The sequence below is a fragment of the Orycteropus afer genome, unplaced genomic scaffold, assembly GCF_000298275.1.
Source record: "Orycteropus afer afer isolate SDZICR_OR568_19922 unplaced genomic scaffold, OryAfe1.0 scaffold00250, whole genome shotgun sequence".
NCBI classification, from domain to species: domain Eukaryota; kingdom Metazoa; phylum Chordata; class Mammalia; order Tubulidentata; family Orycteropodidae; genus Orycteropus; species Orycteropus afer.
The window spans coordinates 2,193,751-2,219,400 of NW_006921837.1; the positions used below are offsets into that span (position 1 = coordinate 2,193,751).

Genomic DNA, 25,650 nt, shown 5'->3' on the forward strand with positions numbered 1-25,650 from the left:
ACAGGCATATGAGCTGAACATTTTACCTCAAGTAGATACACTCCTTGGAGAGAACAATCATGGGAGAAAGAAGGGCTGCTTATGCACAGGGAGACAACTCAGGGGGCAGGAGTGCATGGAGGGATGGACACTAGGAAGAGGTAACTATGGGGAGGAAGTGGGAGGGGAGCTGTTGCATTGTGGTAAACTGCGGTCAATGTCATGAGACAAAATGTATGTGAACTGTTGTATGGAAAGTGAATTTGCTCTGTAAATCTTCACCCAAATCACAATTAAAAAAAAAAAGAAGAAATCAAATGATGTACTGCATTGGGCAAATCTGTTGCAAAAGCGCTAAAAAGAAAGATGTCCCTGTAAGACTAAGGTGTGCATGACACAACTCATGATATTTCAATTGTCTCATATCGTCTCAGCATGGGAAAGCTGGACCAAAGAAGAATTGATGCATTTGAATTGTGGTGTTGGTGAAGAATACTAAATACATCATGGACTTCCAGAGGAACAAACAAATCTTTCTTGGAAGAAGTACAGCCAGAATGTTGCTTAGAAGCGAGGATGGTGAGACTTCATCCCACATAGTTTGGACACATAGTTTGGAAGGACCAGTCCCTGGAGAAGGACATCATGCTTGGTAAAGTAGACGGTCAGTGAAAAAGAGGAGAACCCTCAATGAGATGGATTGATACTATGGCTGCAAAAATTGGCTCAAATACAGTAACGACTGTGGGGATAGTGCAAGACCGGACAGTGGTTCATTCTATTGTAAATAGGGTCTCTATGAATTGGAACCAATTCGACTGTGCCTTATAACAAGATAGGTACATTTTCTGTAGAGACGATGAAACTAAAGCTTAGGATGTAAGCAATTTGTTCTAAATCACAAAGATAGCCTTAGAATCTGGCTTAGCATCTAATTCCTAACATTTTTTCCCATTACAGCTTACTAGACTTTAGGAAAAGCCTGCCTATAACTACAGGTTTAATGATAATAACAACAATAAATACCACAACCATTTGTACTTGTGGTTTAAGTTTTATACATTCTAAATTAACAAACAAAGTCCTTTCTCAAGCCTTCTACAAAGAACGTTAATAGGCAAATTCAATATTGTTATTTCAGCCACTGAGTTGGCCATCAGTTGTGGCTATTTGGTCTATATGATCTTTTAAGAGAACACTTTGTAAGACTCAGATACCAACAGCCACCAGAGATGGGTACTAGAGACCAATATGTGATGCTGCATTTATAATCCCTCTCTTTTCTGTCACTGTGATGGTTATGTTTGTATGTCAACTTGGCTAGGCCTGGTTGAGTGGCTGGGCAGCTGGTGTTAGTTATTGCTCATGATGAGACTGGCCATCAACTCCATGGTGGGATCTACCACAAGCAGCTGAGTAGCTGCCTTTGGGATGTGGTCTGCTTCCTGTATGTAAGGAGAAGCCTTGGGAATGGTCCCTAGCCTATGGCACGCTTGGACCCTGCATGTAGCTGTGTAGTTGCTCAGCAGCCTGCTATGCTCTGCTGACCTTGGGACTTACAATGGACTTAAGTTAATGGCCTGCCATGTGGTTTGGGAACATCGGGACTGTGCCTTTTGACTTGTCAACCTTGGGGCTTCTCAGCCTCAGCTAACAGCTGTCTGAGTGAAGAAATGCCTCTAGCTCCAGGGGGCTGGGAGGAGGAGGCAGAGCTGGACCCCAAGGTTGAGGGGCTTTCACCCAGCCCCTAGAGCCTGACACTTTGAACTTGGACTTAAAGCCTCCAAATTGTAAGAATAAACTCCTGTTTGTTAAGGCCATCCCATTTGTGGTATATTCTTGTCAGAATGGCACTAGGTAGCCAGAACAGTCACCATCACTTACCTTAGTGGATACTTCAGTGAGTAAGCAGCAGCTAAGAACCCACCCAGGTTGTGTCCAAGCAAGATCATTTTGTCCAGTCCTAGGGCACATCTCCACTCTTCAATGGATTCCACAAACTGATTCTCCACTTCTTCTGCATCACTGTCAAACCTGGGTCTACTACTTCTTCCAAAGCCCAAGAGGTCAAATGCATAGACAGGCCTATTGGTGCAAAGATCTTCAAAATTTAATACCCAGAGTCCAAGCCCTCCTCCAAAACCATGGATGAGGACAAGTGGTGTCTTATTTTGAATATTATAAGAGAATTTCAGTGTCCATATTTTATTTCCATTAGATATATGAACTGGTTCTTTTTTGTATGTGCAGGGAACACCTAATGAAAACATAAGAGAAATTCTGCTTAGCTTCACTACTCCTGAGAAGGGGAGTATTTGCAGAGAAATAAAAAATTAATCATCTAGAAACCATCTGGTATCTAAGTGTAAGATTTTAGCCTTTATTAATTTATAATTTTTAAAAAATGTACATTTGTATTGAATCAAGTAATTCTTGATCACCACGTTATACGTCTAAGTGGGAAGCACCTCCTGTGGCAAAGCTCTTTTGGTATGTCACAGTACCTCCTTGGACTTCTTTCCACATCTACCAAATGAGGGTATTATTATACGCTAAGAACTTAGTGGTCCTATATCCATTTGTTTTAAGGTCCTTGGCTTTGAAGGCAATAACAAAATCACAATACCTTGAATTTGCAAGATTAAACACTGAAAATTGAAGTCAGACTTGAATGAAACATTTTTCCCTAAAGAATAACTATAACTTTAGGGGAGGATTAATAGTGTCTGTATTAAACATGTAACTGAAATCTTAAGTCATTTCAAAACTTACTAGGAAAATGTTGGCAGGATATGGTAGGAACTCCTCAGCGGGAGGTGCCAGGTAACCTAAGTTCCAAGTCTCACAGTTTCCCTACAAATTGCAAATAATTACAGTTTTGTAAATAAAAACTCTAACCTATCTTCAATGCTGTGGGACTAAATAATTTAAATGCAGCAAAAAAAAAAAAGACTAAAGAAGAAACTAACTTGAAATTCGTTTACATAAAATTATGACAACTGAATAGCTATACTTCAGATGTACCTATAAATTATTTGTGTATATTCAGCTGCAGTGGACAAAACACAAGAGAACCAGTTTTGTTCTTTAACTGAAGAAGCATTCTCAGGTTCTGTATCCAGATAATGGCAGCAAAGAGGAAACATCTGTAACATTTATTAGAGCATTCACTCTACTGTATTAATTGGCTTTCATGTCTGATACTGGAGTAGGGGCTGATTCTCACTCTTATTTGCATCCACAGAATCTTGTTGTTATGTGCCATCGAGTAGGACCCGACTCACAGTGACCTCTCCTTGGGTTTCCGAGGCAGTCTCACTATGGAAGTAGATTGCCCAACCTTCCTTCCGAGGAGTGGCTGGTGGGTTTGAACCGCCAGCCTTCTGGTTAGCAGTCAAGTGCCTTAGCCACTATGCTACCAGAGCTCCCTCCACAGAACCTAGCAAGTACTTAATTCAGTAGCAAATCATTATGTTTAGTAAATACATGAATTGGGTATCTCCTCACAAGAATCTTTTTTATTTAGGGAGCGATAATGACAACTTTCTAAAGCTTTATAAGGAATAGGATTACCCACGTATATGAAGTGGGTAGAAACTCATTTTCATATTAAAAATCTATGTAAGATGGGTAATTTTTTTTTTCTTATAGATATGTCCAGTTATGGTCATTTACTCATGAATCATTCAAATGCATAAACAACAAAAAAAAATTATTTGTGGTAAAGAGAATGAAATCTCAAATGGATCCAATTCTCTACTCAATTACCTCATGTGAAGCTCTGGAAAACAGAAGTGGACACACATCTGTTCCGTATACATACACCATAATCGTGTATGGGAACTGCACTATATAATAGCCTTCTCTTAATGGCTTCAGCAGGACAAGAATGCACAACACCACTGTCTAAAAGTACACCCACAGATGCCTGGAAATTGTACTGATGGTAGAAATTTGGGTAAACTTCTGTGTTCATAAGAAATAAAAAAGGTTACCACGTTACTTTTAAATGTAGACTTAAGGACTCCTAGAATGTCAACATCAGAAGAAATTCTGAGTAAGGATTATCCTGTTGTCATGTTGTACGCTGTACAGTTGATTCTAATTCATGGCAATCCCATGTGACAAAGTAGAACCACTCCACAAGATTTTCTAAGCAGATCCCAAGGTCTTTCTCCCTTGAAGTGGCTGGTAGTTCAAACCACTGACCTTTCAGTTAGCAGCCAAGTACTTAACTGTTGGCATCACTAGGGTTCCTCCTACTCCCTCATTTTATAAGTTAAGTAACCTGAAGCTGAAAAAAGTGATTTGCTTAAGATCCTATAGCCACCTGGTTGCAGATCTGGGCCTAGAACCAGTTCCCTAGTTCCAGTTCCATGTTTGTCCCACTATACAAGGCACAGCCTGTTTTAGCACCAGACACCATGGCAAAGAACAATTTGCTTTGGAACACAGATGCTCACCTAAGGCCTGTTCTCAAAGTGTAGTCTCAGACCTCTTGAGGGTCCCTGACACCCTTCAGGAGGTCCACAAGGTCAAGATCATTTTTATAAGAATACTAAGACTTTGCCTTTTGTTTCATTCTTTCATGAGTTTACAGTACCTTCCAGAGATCATATATGTGATTCCCCAACAGACTGAATGCAGAAGCTGGTAAGAGAATCCAGCTGTCTTACGTTAAGCTGGACATTAAAGAAATTTGCAAACATGGAACAATACCACTCTTCTCACAAAATTTTTTGTGAAGTAGTTATTTGTTTTACAAATGTTATTTATTTTAACCTGTGATAGGTATTATTAATAAATTAGCATATTATTCCATTACAGGCAGTCCCCGGTTAGGAAAGCCCAACTTAACACCAACTCCTACATGCCCTTTGTTGTTGTTGTTAGGTGCCATTGAGTCATCTCTGACTCATAGCGACCATGTACAGCAGAACGAAAACACTGCCCAGTCCTATGCCAGCTCCATGATCTTTGCTATACATGAGCCCATCATTGCAGCCACTGTGTCAATCCATCTTGTTGAGGGCCTCCCCGTTTTTTGTTGTCCCTCCACTTGCCAAGCATGATATCCTTCTCCACGGAATGGTCCCTTCTTACAACATGACCAAAGTAGGTGAGACGAAGTCTGGCCATTCTCACTTCCAAGGAGCATTCCGGCTGTACTTCTTCCAGGACAGATTTGTTAGTTCTTTTAGCAGTCCATGGTACTTTCAGCATTCTTTGCCAACACAACAACTCAAAAGCATCAACTTTTCTTCAGTCTTCCTTTTTCATTGTCCAGCTCTCAAACCCATATGAGGTGACTGAAAATACCATGGCTTGTGTGAAGCACACCTTAGTTTTCAAGGAAACATCCTTGCTCCTCAACACCTGAAAGAGGTCCTTTGCAGCAGATTTGCCCAATGCTATATGACATTTGATATCTTGATTTCTTCCACTGGTATTGATTGTAGAACCAAGTAACATTGACAACTTCAATCTTTTCTCCATTTATCATGATGCTGCTTATTGGTCCCATTGTGAGGACTTCTGTGTTCTTTATATTGAAGTGTAATCCATACTGCAGACTGTAGTCTTCAATCTTTGTCAGTAGGTGTTTCAAGTCATCCTCATTTTCAACAAGCAAAGTTGTGTCATCTGCATAATGCAGGTTGTTAATGAGTCTTCCTCTAATCCTGATGCCATGTTCTTCTTCATATAGTTCAGCTTCTCAAATTATCTGTTCAGCATATGGATTGAACAAGTATGGTGAAAGGATACAACCCTAACACACTCCCTTCTTGATTTTAAACCATACAGTGTCCCATTGTTCTGTTTGAACTACAGCCTCCTGGTCTATGTACAAGTTCCTCATGAGCACAATTAAGTGTTCTGGAATTCCCATTCTTTTCAATGTTATCCATAATTTGTTATGACCCACACAATCAAATGCCTTTGCATAGTCAATAAAACACAAGTAAATATCCTTCTGGTATTCTTTGCTTTGAGCCAAGAGCCATCTGACATCAGCAATGATATCCCTTGTTCCACATCCTCTTCTGACTCCAGCTTGCATTTATGGAAGTTCTCTGTCAATAAACTGCTGTAACCGTTTTTGAATTATCTTCAGTAAGATTTTACTTGTGTATGATATTAATGATATTGTTCGATAAGTTCCACATCCTGTGGGATCACCTTTCTTTGGAATAGGTACAAATGTGGATCTTTTCCAGTCAGTTGGCCAGGTAGTTCTCTTCCAAATCTCTTGGCATAGCTGAGTAAGTGCCTCCAGCATGGCATCCATTTGTTGAAACATCTCAATGGGTATCCCATCAATTCTTGGAGCCTTGTTCTTTGCCACATTCCTCAGTGCAGCTTCAATTTCTTCCTTCAATACCATAGGTTCTTGATTATATGCCACCTTCTGAGATGGAAGAACATCAACCACTTCTTTTTGGTACAGTGACTCTGTGTATGCCTTCCAGCTTCTTTTAATGTTTCTTGCATCATTCAATGTATTGCCCAAAGAATCTTTCAATATTGCAACTCAAGGCTTAAATTTTTCCTCAGTTCTTTAGTGTGAGAAATGCTGAGCATTTTCTTCCCTTTTGTTTTTCCAACTCTATGTCTTTGTACATTTCATTATAATAATTGACTGTCTTCTCAAGCTGCTCTTTGAAATGTTCTGTTTAGCTCTTTTATCTTGTCATTTCTTCCATTTGCTTTAGCTACTCTTCGCTCAAGTTTCAGAGTTTCTGACATCCATTTTGGTCTTTTCTTCCTTTCCTGCCTTTTTAATGACCTTTTGCTTTCTTCATGGATGATGTTCTTGAAGTCATCCCACAATTCCTCTGGTTTTTGGCCACTGGTGTTCAATGCATCAAATCTATTCTTTAAATGGTCTTAAATTCAGGAGGGATATAATCAAGGTCATATTTAGCTCTCACGGACTTGTTTTAATTGTCTTCAACTTCAACTTGAACTTGCAAATGAGCAGTTGATGGTTGGTTCCACAATCAGCTCTTGGCCTTCTTTTGGCTATAGAGATTGAGCTTCTCCATCACCTCTTGCCACAGATGTAGTCAATCTGATTCCTGTGCACTCTGTCTGGTGAGGTCCACATGTACCACCACCATTTGTGTTGTTGAAAAAAAGTATTTGCAATGAATAAGTCGTTGGTCTTGCAAAATTTTATCATGCAATCTCCAGCATTATTTCTATCTCCAAGGCCAAATTTTCCAACTACCAGTGATTCTTCTCATTTCCAACTTTTGCATTCCAGTCACCAGTGATTATCAACACATCTTGATTGCATGTTTGGTCAATTTCAGACTGTAAAAGTTGGTAAAAATCTTCAATTTCCTTATTTTTGGCTTTAGTAGTTGGTGCATAAATTTGAATATAGTGGTATCAACTGGCTTTCCTTGTAGGCGTATGGATATTACTCTATCAGTGACAGCATTGTACTTCAGGATAGATCTTGAAATATTTTTTGTGATGATGAATGTCACACCATTTTTCTTCAATTTGTCATTCCTGTTATAGTAGATCATATGGTTATCTTATTCAAAATGGCCGAAACTGGTCCATTTCAGCTCAATAATTCCTAGGATATCAATCTTCATGGTTCCATTTCATTTTTGACAACTTCTCATTTTCCCAGATTCATATTTCATACATTCAATCATTATTAAGGGATGTTTGGAGCTGTTTCTTCTCATATTGAGTCATGCCACTTCAGCAAATGGAGGCCCCAAAAGCTCTATTTTATCCATATCATTAAGGTAGGCTCTAATCTGATGAGGCAGGTCTTTCCCAGTCATATTTTGAGTAATTTCTGACCTGAGGGGCTCATCTTCCAGCACTGTATCAGACAATGTTTCAGGGCTATTCATAAAAATTTCCAGTAATATATCAGACAGTGTTTCACTACCATTCATAAGGTTTTTACTGGCCAATTCTTTGAGAAGTGGATGGCCTCTTCCTTCTTCCAAGTCTGTCTCAGTCTGGAAGCTGCACCGAAACTGGTCCACCATGTGCAGCCCTGCTGGCACAGCCTCCAGCCTCATAGCAACGTGCAAACCATCACAGTATGAGAAACCAACAGACAAGTTTGTCTCCCTTAGCTGTTATAACTGCTCCGCTCATTTCCTGGGCACTACCCACTACCTGTTCCTGCTGGCCCTGTTTGCTGCTATTCCCTGCTGCCTTGGGGGCTGTCCCCTGCCTACCTCACCTGTTAGTCTGCCTGCCCTTTAATGTTATGGAAATCTGCCCTCACTTTGAAATGACTGAACCAACCCCTTTTTGAAACAAATTCTTCATCACAATCACCTGTGCTTGCTGCATGTGAAGCTTTTAAAAATCAATGAAAAGCTTTCTTGAATTAACCAAAAAAAACTCCATTTCCACTGAGTTGATTCTGACTCATAGTGATCCTACAGGACAGAATAGAACTTCACCATATTGTTTCCGTGGCTGTGAATCTTTACGAAAACAGACTGCATCTTCTTTTTGTAGCTCAGAGGCTGGTGAGTTTGAGCCACTGACCTTCTGGTTAGCAGCCCAATGCTTTAATCACTGTGCCACTAGATCGCCTTCCCTTGCACTAAAGTAAGGCTAAATAAGAACCATATGTCCCTGTTCCGGACTCACTTACAAATTCCACTTAAAGACTTGAAGACACAGTTAGGAACAGATCTTGTTCATCATCCAAGGTCTGCCAGTACTCAGTTTTAATTTCCAATATGGTAAATATTGTAAGCTACAGCCCTGGTAGCATAATAGTTAAGTGCTTGGCTGCTAATGGTCAGTGATTCAAAGCCATCCCACTCTGTGTGAGAAAGATGTGGCAGTCTGCTTCCACGAAAACCTATGGGGGCGTTTTACTCTGTTCTATAGGGTTGCTGTGTTAGAATCAACTGAATGGCAGTGGGTTGGTTTGTGGGTTTTTTTTTGTTTGTTTGTTTGTTTATAGCCTATAAACAAAGTTCTCCAGTTTTAAAAGTATAAAAGGTCCTAAGACCAAAATGTTTGAGAAACACTGCCCCACACATTGCTGTGCTTGCTGATGACACACAAAAAGAGGAAAAAAAGTTATTTTCCTAACTAATACACCACAATACCTTATCTCCAGTTTCGGGGTAATGCAATACATCAGGTTTATTTTAACAAATAGCTCAGTTAACTTACAAGAAGAAAATCTTACATTTTAAAATTTTTTCTTCAGCTTCTTTAAGGTGTAGTGAAGACGTAGGGCACCATGTGGGAAGCCAACCAGTTAGCCATCCTGACCTACGGCATCAAAAACAAAATGCAAATAGGTGAGTTAACACTTCTCTCAATGTCCAATGGTTATATATGGAGAGGAAAAGCAGAATAAGGAACTTACTGCCTTTGTGATGGTGCAGGTATATGTGATGAAAAGCACTTATAGGTGCAAGGCATCATACTTAGTACTGGGATACAGATATTTGACTTCAGATATTTGATATCTACAAAGTACATATAAAAGTGCATCTTATGTTCAGGGAAGTTTGTTGCTGTTAGTTGCCATGGAGTCATTCCAACTCACGGGGACCCCATATGTACAGGGTAGAACTGCTCCATAGGCATAGTCAGATTCCAAATAATTATGTAGGGAATAAAAATGGGCAGAATAACAAAAGAAAAAAAAGTCACTCCTATTAGGGTAGAAGCACAAAAATAGCTAGAGACCATGAGTAGGTTCATTAGCACCGAAAAGGTACCTGGTGTGTGTGTGTGTGTGTGTGTGTGTGTGTGGAGGGTGTGTGAAAAGAAACTTTAGGGAAAAAAAGACTTCACATCTCAGGGAAAACAGTAGTAACACACCGCTATAAAAATGCAGTGGGTTGCGTAAGTCCAACTGGTTAACCATTAAATGGAAAACCAAAAAAGCTTTGGATTCCAGCAAACAGTAGATGAAGAGAATGACCTAGCATCTTTCAGAAGTCAGCAGAACTGAATGAGGAAGCAGGCCTGAGGCAACAGGAGAGGAAAGTCTTGGGAGGGCTGTCGCTGACACCCTTTGACAGCAGAGGGGTCCAGAAGAGAGGTCATCTTAACAACCAGGTAGCAGCAGACTGCAGGGGCACAGCAAAAATCTGAGGCAGTGTATAGCTTCATGATGCCATGTGACAGCTAGCAAGGGCTCAACACACAGTGGTGGACTTAAAATTGAGAACTTTCTGGTGAATGAATGAATTAGAAGAGAAAGTGAGGCCAACTACTGAAGATTCCAAATGATTAGGGCCTGACCCAAGTCTTCAGCAATAGGGACAGAGGTGAGATCAGGTCAAGGAATATTTAGTAAGTAAACGAGCTGGATTTGATGGTTGGTTGAATGTAAAGATGGCATAATAGAGAAAAACTTCCAGTCTGCCTTAGGTGCCACTGGTAATGATCAACAACACAGGAAAATAAGAACAATAATGATAGTAGAGAAATGTGCTCAGTTTTGGAAGGGTCAATCCAGCATCCAGCTTCTTCTAGCTTTGCAGACTCATCCTACTACTTTCCATTCCTTGCAGAATTTCTCTGTGTTACATATAACAGGCACTCAAATAAATTGTTGGTTGAATGATCACGTCACTCAACATCCAAGGTATTTCTAGTCCAAGTTATCCACATTTCATAGATGCGAAAGCTGAGTTTCAGAAATGTTAAGCATCAGGACCAACAGTGCACAACTAGTAAGTAAATGACACAAGAAAAGACCTGAATTCAATTCTGAATGACTCCAAAGTCCCTCTTTCTCAAGTAATTATCTTACTTAAAATACCTACAGAGTTTCTTATTACCTACTTAGGGAATAAAGTCTACTTTCCTTAGACATTTCCAGAAGGCACTCTACAATCCATCCACAGTCTACTCCTTCCCAATCTGTCTTGCACTTGTATTTTTCAGTATCTCATAGATCCTAAAACTATTTTATGCCTCTATGACACCAGTCACTCCTCGGAAGGAAGATGGGGCAATCTACTTCCGTAGTGATACTGCCTCAGAAACCCAAGGAGGGGTTGCTATGAGTCGGGTCCTACTCGATGGCACATAACAACAACAACAACATGACTTTGCATAGCTCTTCCTTCTGCCAAGAATATCTTCCCTCACCTCTTCTGAGATACTGTCCTTCACCCTGATGCCAAGGGCAGAGGTCATTAAAGCACTCTTCTGGCCCTTGTTACAGATATAATTACTACTGTTGTGATTATTTATTTACAAATTTCTATACATTTTATCTGTCTTACTGCATTGCTTGACCCATGTTAATATCATCCTCATATCCTCAGTGCCAAACATACTAACTGGCTGGTGGTCATGACAGTGCTTGGTAACTGTTTATGAATGTGAACTGAAGGACTTGGGCATAAGAAATAAATAACAGAAGTAGAAGGCAGGCAGATGGGCACTTACAGTGCCACAGGTTATTGAATAGGAGATTGGGTGGGGTAAGGATCTGAATCTCCTCCCCTCAAATAAAAAACAAAAAACAAAACTAACAAGTGTTGATACCAGAGGAGAATCAGGAAAAAGATAATCAACTGAACAAACAATATAGTAAGACAATCAGAAAATCAGAAGCATTATGCTTACTGGGTAAGCATAATCTGCATACCTTTTTTTTTTTTTTTCCCAAATAAATAAGTTATTTCTTTTTATCTACCTTCTAACTTTCTTCTTGCCTCTTTTTGTCTTTAGATATGAGACCTTCCTAGGTCAACAGTACCACACACACACACAGACATTCACACATTGTACATACATACATAAACAGGATTAAGGAGCAGGACAAAAAGTGGATGTATTTGGTCAGGTTTTCACAGCATGCAGTTATATTTTGGAGACAGTATTTGAAGAAAAGAATGTCTGAGGATACATAATTTGCATTGTGATGAAGCTCTACTCTAATGCTCTTTGCTGCCAGTTTCAAACCTTCTACATTAACAGGATAAGAATTCTCAGCCTCCCCTATAAATGTTATATGTAACTTTTTATAAAGGTATAAACATGATAGAAAACATTATTAATATCAGTCTGTTTGTAAGCCTATACATATTTAGAAATTATTGAGGAAAAATGATTTATGGCTTCAGTAGTGAAGCTTTCAATTCAACAATTTTTCAATTGTTGGAAAAAAAAGCAGTTAGTTAACAGGAAATTAAAAGAATCTCATGATCTTTAGAGCATTTTTTTTTAAAGAAGTGAACTATTAAGCTGAGGCTTTCTTAAATGGCCATCAAGACCCATGTTAGACTTTAAAAATACAAACTAGCACCAAAAAGAAGTTACTTACAACTAAGTTTCATAGATTTTCTTAAATATTCCTCAAATCACAGCAGTTCTTTGCCAAAGAGAATCAGAGGTCAGTACTAAATAAATAAATTTATTATTGCCCCAATGACATCATAGACAAGCTGGGACAAAGAAAACAGAAATGTAATCTTTGTTTCAGGCTTTAGGGGGAAAAAAAAAAAAAAACTATTATATTCAAAAAATAATTCAGACTCTGAATATTTACGCACAAAGCACTAGTGTTAAATATCAGCCTGTAATTTAAGAATTATGCCTAGCTCTATCAACTTACCACTCTTTACAAAACAAATTTTCAAGAGATGGGATTGTCTTGTCTCCTTATGAGCCACTTAACTCAGAGAAACACATTGCTGTTGAGTGAATTCCAACTCACAGTAACCCTATAGGACAGAGTAGAACTGCCCCATAGGGTTTCCAAGGTTGTAATCTTTACCGGAGCAGACTGTTTGTTTCTTCTTTCTCCCACAGAGTGGCTGGTGTGTTCAAACCTCTGACCTAACCTAACCAGGAGGGTTAGCAGCTGAGTTTACACTGCACCACCAAGGCTTAAAACCACACTGTTGTTGTTGTTGTTTGCCGTCGAGTCGACCCCGACTCATAGCGACCCCTCCTTGGGTTTCTGAGGCAGTATCACTACGGAAGTAGGAAGGACGCTAAGGAAAGTTAAAAAAAAAAGTTGTGCTTAACATACTAATAAAGTTTACTTAAGAATCTAATTGTAAGTATCCAAAGTTTAAGACAACACACAGATTTTTCTTTCCCTTCAATTTCTACCTAATTATTTTAAAAAATATTATCATTAACATAATACATGCCATCAACATTTAAATTTCCGGGTAATGCCTGTTTTGTTCTCTAAGGCATTTGATGATCTATAGTATTACTAAACCTGAATTGCACAATCTATAAATGTTGGGAAACAGTGAAAGATATTTCAAAGTATTCTGAAGAAAATGTACAGCAGTCTGGCCAATTTCCACACACTCTTGGCCACTTAAATAACATTTCTAATTAGGTTATAAGTAAAGAGTATTTCATTAGATTATAATTTTGTTTTAAATGGCTTCCATCCCTATACTAGTTTTATCAAGAGGAAAAAAACTTACCACTGCTGTTTCATAAACTACTCTAAGAATAATATGCTGTCTCATTTAAAGAAACTATAAAGTTTTGATTTTTATTATAAATACACAATTAGGGATGTGAATATATATATATTCCTCTGAAATAATTCCTCAACTAATGAAAGATTTAAAAGCTCCAAATTAGAAATTATAACACTTAAGCAAATAAAGGCCTTCTTCCCTGGGAACTGACCTTAAATCCTGTTTTTTGGAAAAAGAATTTAAAAAAAGTTTACCTCATACAACTATTAAATGGCTAACATTCCATTTAATTTTATATAAATGATACTCCAATGACTCAAATTATCGATAACAGTTACATCAATGACAACACAAGCTTTCAGTATATTTTAACATATTTACTAACAGTCTTTTAACATTTTTTCCCCCTTCATCTCTAACCTGTAACTTTAAAAGAACTAGGGTTGGAGAATCATTGTTTGAGATACAGTCATGTGCTAGCCATACTTTTCCTCTAATTGTTTCCTACCTTCCCGCAAACAGAAAACAATCCATTCTGGAGTCAGACACCTACATGAGTGTCATCAAACACACTGGAAAAAGCTACAGGTATACTTTTCTATTTACATTTCTTAACAGCTATGAAACATTTTTTTGTGTCAGCTCTCAATAAGTTCATGCCCATACATAACCAAAATAAAAAGGGATAACTAAAAATCTTAGGTCTTAAACTCAATAACCACTTTTAATAAAATCACCTCTCCATACAATTTGTTTTATGGCACAATCAGATTAGGGTATTACAGAATCTAGCAATTTTCCAAAGCTATGTTTAAACCAATATAATGTTTCAGAACAGCTCTTAAAAACAATATAGGTCAAATCCTTAAGGACTAATTTAGAGACTTCTGTAATACTGAAATTTATTATCCAGTGTTTTTATTAAGTGGATCATTCCTGGGACTTTGCAATCTTTTGTTAACAAGTTCTTTGTCAGAGGCCTGAAATCTGAATTTGCTGGTCTAGTACCTAAGGCATTTGACTGCTAATCAGAAGGCTAGCAGTTCAAACCCACAAGCCACTTCTCGGAAGGAAGACTGGGCAACCTACTTCCGTAGAGATACAGCTTCTGAAACCCAAGGTGGTGTTACTATGAGTTAAATCGACTTGACAGCAGTAAGTTTGGTTTTTTTGGTTTGCCTGGTATTCAGGAGAACAGGCAAACCGGGAAGCATGGGTTGGTTCATTCAAGGTCAAGGAATAGAATCTTATGCCTAACCTGCCCAAACAACTTAAGTTCATGATCCTAATTACTGCCGCACTCAAATTCAGACTCCTCTGAATATCTTAGATTAAAATATTTAAGTCACACAACTGCAAAATGTATACTGAATCAGCTACGAGGTTTTATATCTTAATGTTTGTATCAGCATTAATACGCAACGGTTGAAGTGTTTAATTCAACAAAAATTTCTAATTAAATGAAAGATCACAAGTTAGAAAGCCCCTTGTGCTCTACAAAACATGTAGAACAAAAGCCTATCCTCAATGAGCTAACATAGCAAATATGCAAAAACTATACCTCCAAATACAATTAATATAAGTGTCATAGAGGAAGTTTAGAAAAATACCATGGACCTTTAGAGAAGGGAGATTACAGTCTGTTTTGGGTCAGAGAAAGCAACGTGAACCAAGACATGACAAATTGGTGGTGAGCAAGGTACATGTTTTGAAACAATGAAAGATACACCTTGGCTAGAGCCCAGTGTACAGAGAGAAAAGACGACTCAAAAGCTAGGTGAACCACTGCCTGCAGAGGGCTTCAAAGCAGGTTGAGGACATATAAGAAAGCCAATGTGGGTGGCTGTGCTATAGACAAGACTGTGGCTCCTTAGAAGATAAAAGTAACCAATGAAATGAGCTACGCTGAGAGTACAGGCAAATGTTTTCAAGCCTACAGTAATCCAAGAAAGGGAATAAAGAAGGTCTGAGCCAGGTGGTTCCCAGGTGGCAATGGGAGTGGAAAGAAGATATTGCAGACTTTGAATCTACTGGACTTAGTAACAGATTTGGTATCCAGGGGCAATGACTGGGGCAGGAGGAGTCATAAACTAAAGCTACAGTTCTGAATCTGGATGACCCAGAAGAACATACCTGCCCTATTAGAAACAGGGAAGTCAAGGGGGAAAACTGGGCATTCTGTATTATTTAGTTTGGGGGAAGGAAAGTGTACATAAAGTCCTGGTCTAGAGATGTTAAATTTGAGGGGTCAGGTGCAAATATCTGGCACAAAAATGGGAACGTGATTAGAGAAAAGAGGGCTCTAGCATGAGGATGAGAAGTCAGTCCTCCCCACAGACAGGACAATGCAAGGAGAGTGAGGGAATGAGACCAAAATAAAAACAAAGATGAAGTCAGAATCTTAGGAAATATCTATATTTAGAAAATGGGGAAAACAAGAGGACTTCATAAATGTGATTACTGGTCTGAGGTAGAAAAGAACTAAACTGCCCTAAGAGCTAGAATGTCTAGTAAGCAAACATTTCAAAAAGGAGAAGCTATCATTACAATGTCAAATACTAAAAAAGGATCCAAGAAGACTTAAGAACTCAGAAAAAAGAAAAGGCCATGGGGATATGGCATTGAACAGTCCCCCAACTTCTTAAAAGAAGTCAGGCAGCAAAGGTTTGGGAAGGGGAGATGGCAACAGGGAGGAAGACACTGAGCTTCCCAGCAACCTAGCTGCTGGGAAGAAGGAGAGCAGTCTTTCAAAGGGTTAAAAAATGAGCCCTGGAGGCACAAAAGTTCAGCACTTGGCTGTTAACCAAAGGTTGGAAGTTCTAATCCACCATCCACCCAGTGGAAGGACGACTTGGCAATTTGATTCTGTAAAGATTACATCCAAGAAAACTCTATAGGGACAGTTCTGCTGTGTCACATGGGGTCACTATGTGCTGAAAATCACTGGATGGCATCTAACAATAACAACAATAAAATAGAGAAATCAACTCCCCTATCTCTATGAGCTGGAATCTACTTGATTGGCAATTTTTTTTTTTTTTTTAGTCTGTAAGGCAAAGACTAAAACTCACTGCCTTCGATTCAGATCCAACTTACAGTGACCCCTCCTTGGGTTTCCAAGGCGGTACCACTACAGAAGTATATTGCCCAATCTTCCTTCTGAGGAGTGGCTGGTGGGTTTGAACCATCAGCTTTCTGGTTAGCAGTCAAATGCCTTAGGTACTATGCCACCAGAGTTCCCTTAGGCAAAGTACTACATTCTAATGCTAATGTAAACCCAGTGGGATGCTGGTAAACTACCTTTATGGGAGGTTACTGTTAGGTGCCAACTTGGTAAACTACTTTTATGGGCAGGTTACTGTTAGGTGCCAACAAGTTGGTTCCGGCTCATAGTGACCCCACGTACAACAGAACAAAACACTGCCCGGTCCTGTGCCAGCCTCAGAATCATTGCTAAGTTTGAGCCTAGTGTTGTAGCCATTGTGTTGATCCATCTGTTTAGAGACTTCCTCTTTTTCGCTGACCCTCTACTTTACCAAGCATGATGTCCTCCTCATAACATGTCCAAAGTACATGTGACGAAGTCTCGCCATCCTTGTTTCTAAGGAGCCTTCTGGCTGTACTTCTTTCAAGACAGATTTGTTCGTTCTTCTGGCAGTCCATGGAGAGGTAGGGGGAGAAAATCTCTTATTTGTAGCATTTGATGATTTCCATGGTATAAATACTCCCACCATGGCTGATTTCAAGCTGCCAACAGTTGGCAAAATTCCTGAAAATTTAGCAATAGCTTGCTTGTGCAAGCCAACTCCAGCACACCACGCTGCAAACTACCTCTTTTATAGTCTATCCTGCAACTGAGCAATTCTTATCTGTGGCAGCTTTCCTCTAAGCTCAACTCATACTTAATCATTCTCTAGAAGAATCTCACAGTAATTCAGAGAAGTCTGGCCTACTTTTGTTACATTTAGCTTTCTCAACTGTATTGCAAACGAAAAGGGTTGGATGTTGAAAATAAAAATGGTTCCTAAGCATGCCTGTCTTCACTAAGAGGAAGAGACCAGAATCAACTTGCTCCAAAAAGCCTTCAGGTGACAGTTTTATAACCCTTTCCTTTGTTAATCCATCTCCCAGTCTAAAGGTGAAAAATCTTAAGGACAGGAAACTTGATTCAAGATTGCTCTTTTCCACTTGGCTCTTGGGATACTTCTATTGTGGAGTAACCAACTTTAAAAAGAAAAGAAAAAAAGAGAAGTGTGTTCTGGGTCAATGCAAGGATTAAATAATGATGTGTCAGTAAAATAAGCAAAAGAAACAAGAGCCAAGCACATCCCACATGAGTCTCAATCCCAGTGATTCAGGAGCACTATGGGAAAAATTCCTTAGACCAAATCCAGACACTACTGGGGACTTCAACCCAGTCCTGCTACTTGCTGGCGGGAAACAGCTCTCCCAGTCTCAAATTCACCCAGAAAATGAGAAAAAAAAAAAAAAAACCTACCACACAGGACTGACTATAGGCTTAATAAGAACATGTGGGGAATACCCAGCAGGCACAGGGGCTTAGCAACAGGCTAATTCACTGCTTGTCTGCTTGGTATAGTTCTGAAGGCCATACCAGTTGGGACGACAGGCCCTGTTCAAATGCATTGTCCTCTAGAAACTGTAAGGTCAGTTGCTAAGGAGTTCTTTTAGGATGCTCCCAAAGACCTCAAGCCATCACCCAAAGTCACAATCACTTTCATGTTTATGCCTTGGACTCTCAAGACCCACAACCCCCCAGGCCAAAGAGTATACCCAAAAGTAGGCTCAAAAGCCAAACATTGTGACAAAACAAAAGAGAACAAGCTATCAGTTAGTTTCTTGTGTCATGTGACATTCAGCATCCCACCTCCATGTAACAAGGAAGTTACCAATAAACCAAAACAGTGGATCTATTCATCACACAAGCAAAACTCAAAGGAAGAACCTAGTTTCTAGTATTTCATAATTTTCTACCTTAGGTATCTTTCCAAAGATCCCTGTATTCATGGTACTCAATAATATTTTTTTTTAATTTAGGTTATGTTCCATATGCAAATTTCTAGACATTTAAAATAGATTATTGTCAAAAAATTAAACATAAATGGGGGAGAGGAGTTTAGTTTAGTTTAGTCTGTCTAGTTTCCAATACAGATGACTAGCCTTGAGAAATAAGGCAATATTGTTCATAGCAATTTAATTCTTCCACTACTTTTATTCTAATAAGCACATGAAGTTAGTTACATGTAAAAAAATAACGTAAATGTAATATATTTATATATCAAAAAGCTTCACATTAGTTATTTATCTTTCAACTTCAATAAAGTTTCCTCCTGTGTCTTCTCATTTAAAGAAACACACAAACTTCTCCAATAAAGCCATAATTAATCACAGATACTGACACACAAAAAGGGGAGGGGGCTCGGCAACAAAGGGACATCTCCATTTGAAAGATTAATTATTACTTTTTAACTTGTTACCCCTATCTTAAATGTTAACCTCCTCTCTATATTTGTAAGTTAAACGGTTCTTAAGTTCAAAACCATACACCACACCTCCAATTCTTCCCTTCCACAGCCCTTTATCTCTGGCCACTTCTTTGGTGATTTTGGAATCTCTATCTCTCAACTCCAAAGGAACCCTGGTAGCTGCTAATCAAAAGAACTTCTGTTGGAATCCACCAGCCACGCTGTGGGAGAAAGAGTGGCTGTCTGCTTCCGTAGACATTTACTGCTAGGAAATCCGACGGGGCGGTTCTACCTAAAGGCGTACCGAAGGCATAGCAGGTATGGTGCCCTTGGTGCCACTTGAAGGGGGCCACTGAGCAATTTCTGTTAATCATTGCAGTTTCCATCACAAGCCGTGAGAGATCATTCAGCAAGTTAAAACTAATACTTTCAGATTGGAATACCTCCATGGGTCAAGACAAACCGTGTGATCTTGTTCTACTGAGTTTGTAGAAAAAGAAGAAATTGAAAAACAAAATGACTTTGAGCACATCATAGCCCAATTTTCATCAGTGAAAAGTGCAACTGTAATTTTCATGTAGAGCCAAAATGTGTTAAGTAAAAGATTAATGAGCTTGACTTGTACTTTTAAGCTGATATTATGGTAAAGTTATCTAAAAGATGAGTGTCAGAAATTTGGACAGGGGCGCAATTTCAGTGCTTGCTATAGGCGCGATTTTCCGTAGATAAAACGTAGATAGACCTTTCGTTCACTACCTCCTGTAGAGTTTCTACGAGTCTGAGTGGACCTGGGAGCTCTGGTGGCGTAGTGCCTAAGGCATTTGACTGCTAACTACAAGACTGGCGACTCAAACCCACCAGCCACTCCTTGGAAGGAAGACTGAGCGACCTAAGACCCTAGTAGGTTTGATTTTTGGTTCTATCTTACTTGACCAAGGAAGCACCGCCCCATCCCCCAGTCTTTAGGGAAGACCAGCCCAGCCAGGACTTTGGGTCTTACCCAAGGATGGACCAATCACAGTGCATACCTGGAGACTGAAGCCACGCTCGGAAGTGCACAAAGTGACTCGACCGTTTCTCGTGACTCCAAATCAGGTCCAGGGCAGGCCAGACATCGCTCGCCGGCAGCGCTGGGCAGGGGCAGTCTGAATTCACGCGTACCCCAAAAGCGACCCATCGCGGAGAAAGACCCCGGGTCCGGGCGCCGAGGTCACCCTTCCTCAGCCACCCGCCCCGCGAAACCGCTTACACAACAACAGGGCGGCCCCTCTGGGTCGGCGTCAAGGCGGCCTCCCGGCGCTGCCCGTGTCGTACTCAGACACCTCCTGGGCCCAGCTCTGACGGGTGACTGCCCGGGCAAAGCGGGGTCGGAACTCCCGGCGCTGCGCGAACTCAGCCCAGAGACACAGGACGGAACTGCCAGTGGCCCCCAAACAAGTTACGAATCCTTAGCGCTACCGCTAGGCCCGCATCTACATCGCGCGGAAGGCGCGCGCTCGAGTACGGCGCAGCCCCGGCAGCACTTACCTCTCTCCGGGATCCGCCGAGTCCAACGCCTCCTCCTCAGCCGCCATGGTCGCCACCGCTGCGTAAGCACCAGATCGTGCCTCGAAGCCGGCTGACAGGCCGACTGGGCCACCCTGGGCCGTCGCCGTCCTTAAGACCCCTCCGCCCGCGCATGCGTCGTCCGCCCACTCGCGCGACCTGGAGGCGCGGCCGCGCGCTTTGTATACAGGGCCATCTCCACCCCCCGCCCACCTACGACGCATGCGTCATCTGGCCCAAAGTTGACGCTTGGCAACTGGGCAAGTTAGAGCAACTGGTGTGGTTTATCCGGCATTTAGGCAGTAATTTCAATAATGCATCATCCCGCTGGTATTGACTGTCAGGTCTGGGCACTGGGCGAGCACCTGGTAGTATCCTGGCGACAGAAATGGAACTCTGCTGTGGAAGAGCCAAGATAGTATCTGGTGGATGTTGCAATGGCCAATGGAAGCGCTGAAATCGAGGTGCTGTTTGACCTCCATTTGTGCGAAGGCGAGAGGGCAACTCATAGGACCCTTCAATCAATATTTGTTGATTCTCGGAGCACTGTTTTAGACGCGGCAGTTACAGTAGTGACCAAAACCAGCAAAGCCCGTTCCCCTCCATATACTTGGGAGAAGTGAAAAGAGTTGGTATTTAAGCATTTAGGGTTCTGGAGATTGAATCTCTAATGTAACATTTCTTGACCTGTTTTCAACCTTTTTATCCATCAGGTTCAATCTGTTGTTGTTGTTGTTATGTGCCGTGGAGTCAGACCGATTCATAGCGACCCCTCCTTGGGTTTCCCAGGCGGTACTACTAGGAAGTAGATTGCAAAACCTAACTACCGAGGAGTGGCTGGTGGGTTTGAGCCGCCAGGCTTCTGGTTAGCAGTCAAGTGCCTTAGGCACTACTACCAGAGCTCCCAGGTTCAATCTACAACCTGGTCATTATACACTCTTTGTCGTTTATTCATTCCTGTGTACTGTGTGCCTACAGTGTGTGCCACTCTTGATCTAGATGCTGGGAAAATGAATTAAAATAGACCTCCTGCCTTTATGGAACCTAACCGCATCTATTGAGCCCTGGTGGTGCAATGGTTAAGCGCTAGGCAGTTAAGGAGGGTCAACAGGTCAAAAGCATCCAGTGGATATGTGCAAGAGAAGACCTGGTGCTTTGCTTCCTCAAAGATTACAGCCTACCCTTTGGGGGCAGTTCTGCTCTGTCCTGTTCGGTGGCTATGAGTCAGAATCAACTCCAACACATACAAGTTCATGTATTACTCATTATTATGAACTCAGTCAGTCCATCACTGTCCTTTTCTGACTCTCATCTTTCACTGCAACCTCTTTCTGTCCTCTGAGCTCCTGTAACCCTAACTGCCTCCATCACCCACCCATGTGATACGCAGATTCTCAGTGTTGCATAATTGTTACAATTTTTTCATGGACATTCTTGAGTATCTTTCCAACTACACCAGAAGAATAGGAATGATGGCTTGTGTGATTTTTTTTTTTTTAAAGCCACTCATAATCCCTTGGGCATAGTGGTATCTAATACATATTTTTATTTTATTTGATTCAACTCATAAAATATCATAAGGAGTACCAAACCAAAAAAAACAAACTCACTGCCATCAAGTCGGTTCTGACTCATAGCAACCCCCTTCGGGTTTCCAAGTGGTAAAACTTTACGGAAGTTCTTCCTTCCATGGAGTGGCTGATGGGTTTGAACCACCAGTTTTCTGGTTAGCAGTCAAATGCCTTAGGCACTGTGCCACCAGAGCTCTTTATAAGGAGTACTAGGACATATAAAAATATTTTTCTGGGATTTCATGGAATTGCCAGAGGCTTGTAATGCATCTAAAACTGAACATCTACAATCTCTATGGATACTCCACTGCCTGGAGAACATATCCAGCCTGGTGGTACTAAGTCAAGTGACCAAACTCAAGGATGTGGCTGTAACACCTTCAGAAAGTTGGGTCGGCAAGCATGCATCCCTGGAGGTCTTTGTGAACCTGTTCCTGTTCATATAGATGAGCTCTTCCACCTGAACAGTTAATCTCTGATGAGGAAAATCTCCTGATAATTAGGCCTGTGGCCACTGCATGTGAAAAAAGAGATCAGTGATCCAATACTGGAGTTCAGCCAGAAACTGACAGAGCAGTGCATAGGGCTATGAGACTTCCTGATCTTCCCTTCCCTAGCTCTAGGTGTAGCCCTGGACCAGACCTTACCTTGCTGGGATGAAGGAGCTGTTCTTGACTATGACAAGAAGTCCAAGCTTGAATCGACCATCCACCCAGTTCTCAGGTGTTGCCAACAGTGGGGAGCCCTGCAGCTCTACCCTGACTACCACACTACCTTGGAGCCTCCTGACTGAGTCCTTTTGAGAGACAATGAAACCAGTTACTACACAGGCCACTTCAACCTGAACTTTGAGAACCCACACCTACACCAACCTCAGTCACTGCTTTGGCTAGATGTTTTCTTCTGTCACTGTCTCCCTGCACTTCGGTGGTGTCTTGAAAGCAAATCTTCTAGAGTGCTAGGCCAGTAAGATACCCTACCTCAAAATCTACTTTTTGGGGATCTATTCACCCATCACCGTGGTTTTGTAGCACTTATATTGGGAGATCACTGGTGCTTACTTTGAATTTTCCAATCAAACGGTCAAGTGTGACCTAACTGAGTAAGTTCATAGCCATGCTCTACTCCAGGGATGTGGAGCCCAAAGAACTGAATGCTGCCATTGTCCCACTAAGACCAAGTGTAACATATAGGTTGTTGACTGGTGCTCCACTGCTTTCAAGATTAGTGTTAGTTTCCAGGCCCTAACAGTGATTCCCCAGGGAAAATGGTAATGGTACAGCTATCACAGGAGCTTGGGCTTTTGTTGTAAGTTTGCCAAGTGAGCACTTTCAAACCAGAATGAGGATGAAGGCATGAAGGAGAGGGAGCTTCCTCAGGCCCTCAATGGTCTGGATGCCCTATAAATGGTTATAAAGAAGTGATGTAATCAAAAGGGGCGAGAAAGCAAGTATTCAGGGAGATAACAGAAGTGCCACAGGATGGTAGGGGAAAGTGGTAGCTGGGTCAAAGGGCCTAAATACCAATTAGCTGTAAGACTTTGAAAAAAAAATCACATGATTGAGGCTTCTAGACTAATTTGCATATAGACTTTTGGAGGAAGTTAGTTTAGTTTGGGTTTCTGTCATTTGTAATCCAAGAAATCCTAATTAATACATTACCATTGTTTTATTTTGGGCCCATGGAGAACTGAAAATCTGACCCCAAGTATGGTCAGATCCCTGACAAATGAGACTGGGCCATAAAGAGATTGGATTTGCCATGATCCCTTCTTATCTCATTGATCAGTAAGGCTATGCTGAAACACAGTACAGTATAGAAATACAGTGATGGGCAACAACTTAAAATCTGTGCCAACTTCCCAACCTGAGGTGGACTCTTTCCCACATTCCCTAACAAATGATACAGCAAACACAACTAGCTGCCACCCAATATCAACTTTCCTCTTCTTTCCTACTAACAGCATCCCAATTTTATTCAGGATATAAATATGTTCAGTTAAAAAACTACAATTCCTGGACTGCCCATCCCTGAACTTCTCAACATGTGAGAAAAGTGCATCATCTTTTTTTTGTTTCATACACAACCAAAAGAAGCTAATGTAGCTGTACTAACATCACACAAAGTAGACATTAATTCAAGAAGCATTCCAAGAGCTAACAAATGATAAAGAGAACAAGTCCATAGAAATGAAAATTTAAATTTTTATGAATTTAATAACACAGCCTCAAAATATGTCACTGTTGCATGCCATCAAGTCAGCTCTGATTCATAGTGACCCTATGTGCAACAGAATGAAACAATGCCTGGTCCTGCATTATCCTCAAAATCATTGCTACGTTTGAGCCCATTGTCACAGCCACTGTGTCAATGAATCTCATTGAAGGTCTTCCACTTTTTTGATGATCCTCTACTTTACCAAGCATGATATCCTTCTCTAGGGACTGGTCCCTTCTGACAACATGACCAAAGTAAGTAAGAAGAAGGCTGGCAAGTTGCAAGATAGAATCGACTACTCCAAACTCGGGGAGAAAATTATAAATCACAGGGTAACCTCAAAGAAAAATGATAAGCCTTCACATCACAATAAAAAGGATAAACACAAATATTCAGCAAATACTAAAACAACAGCAACAAAGGAAATGATAACATGATTTATAAACATAATGAGCTCAGCACAGAAAATAATATGGAACAAAGAAACCAGAGACACCACGAGAAAACTCAAAACAAAATGACAGCAACCAATTCATACTTGTCAATAATTACACTGAATGTTAATGGATTAAATGCACCACTCAAGAGATGGAGAGTTGCAGATTGGATAAGAAAACAAAATCCATCAATATGCTGTCTACAAGAGACACACCTTAGAGACAAAGACAAAAATAGACTAAAAATCAAAGGTTGGAAAAGGATGTATCAAGCAAATGGCAACTGTGAAAGAGCAGGAGTTGCAATATTAATTTCTGGTCAAATTGACTTTAAGACAAAAACCACCATAAAAGACAAGGAAGGACATTATATAATGATTAAAGGATCAATTGAACAAGAAGATATAACCATAACAAATATCTATGGATCCAATGAAAGAGCCCCAAAATATATAAATCGGACTTTAAAGGGTTGAAAAGACAAATAGATAACTCCACAGTCATAGTTGGAGAATTTAATACACCACTTTCAGTGAAAGACAGAACAACTGGAATGAAACTCAACAAAGATGCAGAAGAGATAAATAATACAACCCACCAACTTGACTTATAGACATCTACAGAGCACTTCACACAACAACAGCACAATATACATTCTTTTCCAGTGCACATGGAACATTTTCCATGATAGACCATATGTTAGGCCATAAAGCAAGCCTTCATAAATTTAAAAACATTGAAATACTGCAAAGCATCTGCTGAAATCACAATACTGTGAAATTAGAAATCAACAATAGGAAGATCAATGGAAAAAGAGTAAACACATTGAAACTGAACAACACCTTCCTTAGGAAAGACTGGGTAAGAGAAGAAATAAAAAGTGAAATTGAAAAATCCCTTGAATCAAATGAGAATGAAAACACAACATACCAAAATCTTTGGGACACAGCAAAAGCAGTGATCATTTATTGGTGCATTTATTGGCATA

General features: G+C 40.4%; 1 protein-coding gene across 1 annotated transcript in view; it reads right to left on the reverse strand.

The window, feature by feature from the left end:
• The window catches only part of ABHD5 (abhydrolase domain containing 5, lysophosphatidic acid acyltransferase), a 42,978-nt gene extending 22,909 nt beyond the window's left edge, over positions 1-20,069 (reverse strand). The window contains exons 1-3 of the mRNA XM_042782161.1: positions 19,921-20,069; positions 9,173-9,258; positions 1,864-2,236 (exon numbers count right to left, since the gene is read on the reverse strand). Coding sequence (XP_042638095.1) covers positions 1,864-2,236; positions 9,173-9,258; positions 19,921-20,069 — 608 coding nt within the window. The remainder of the gene's footprint in view (positions 1-1,863; positions 2,237-9,172; positions 9,259-19,920) is intronic.
• Between the last annotated feature and the right edge of the window lie 5,581 nt (positions 20,070-25,650).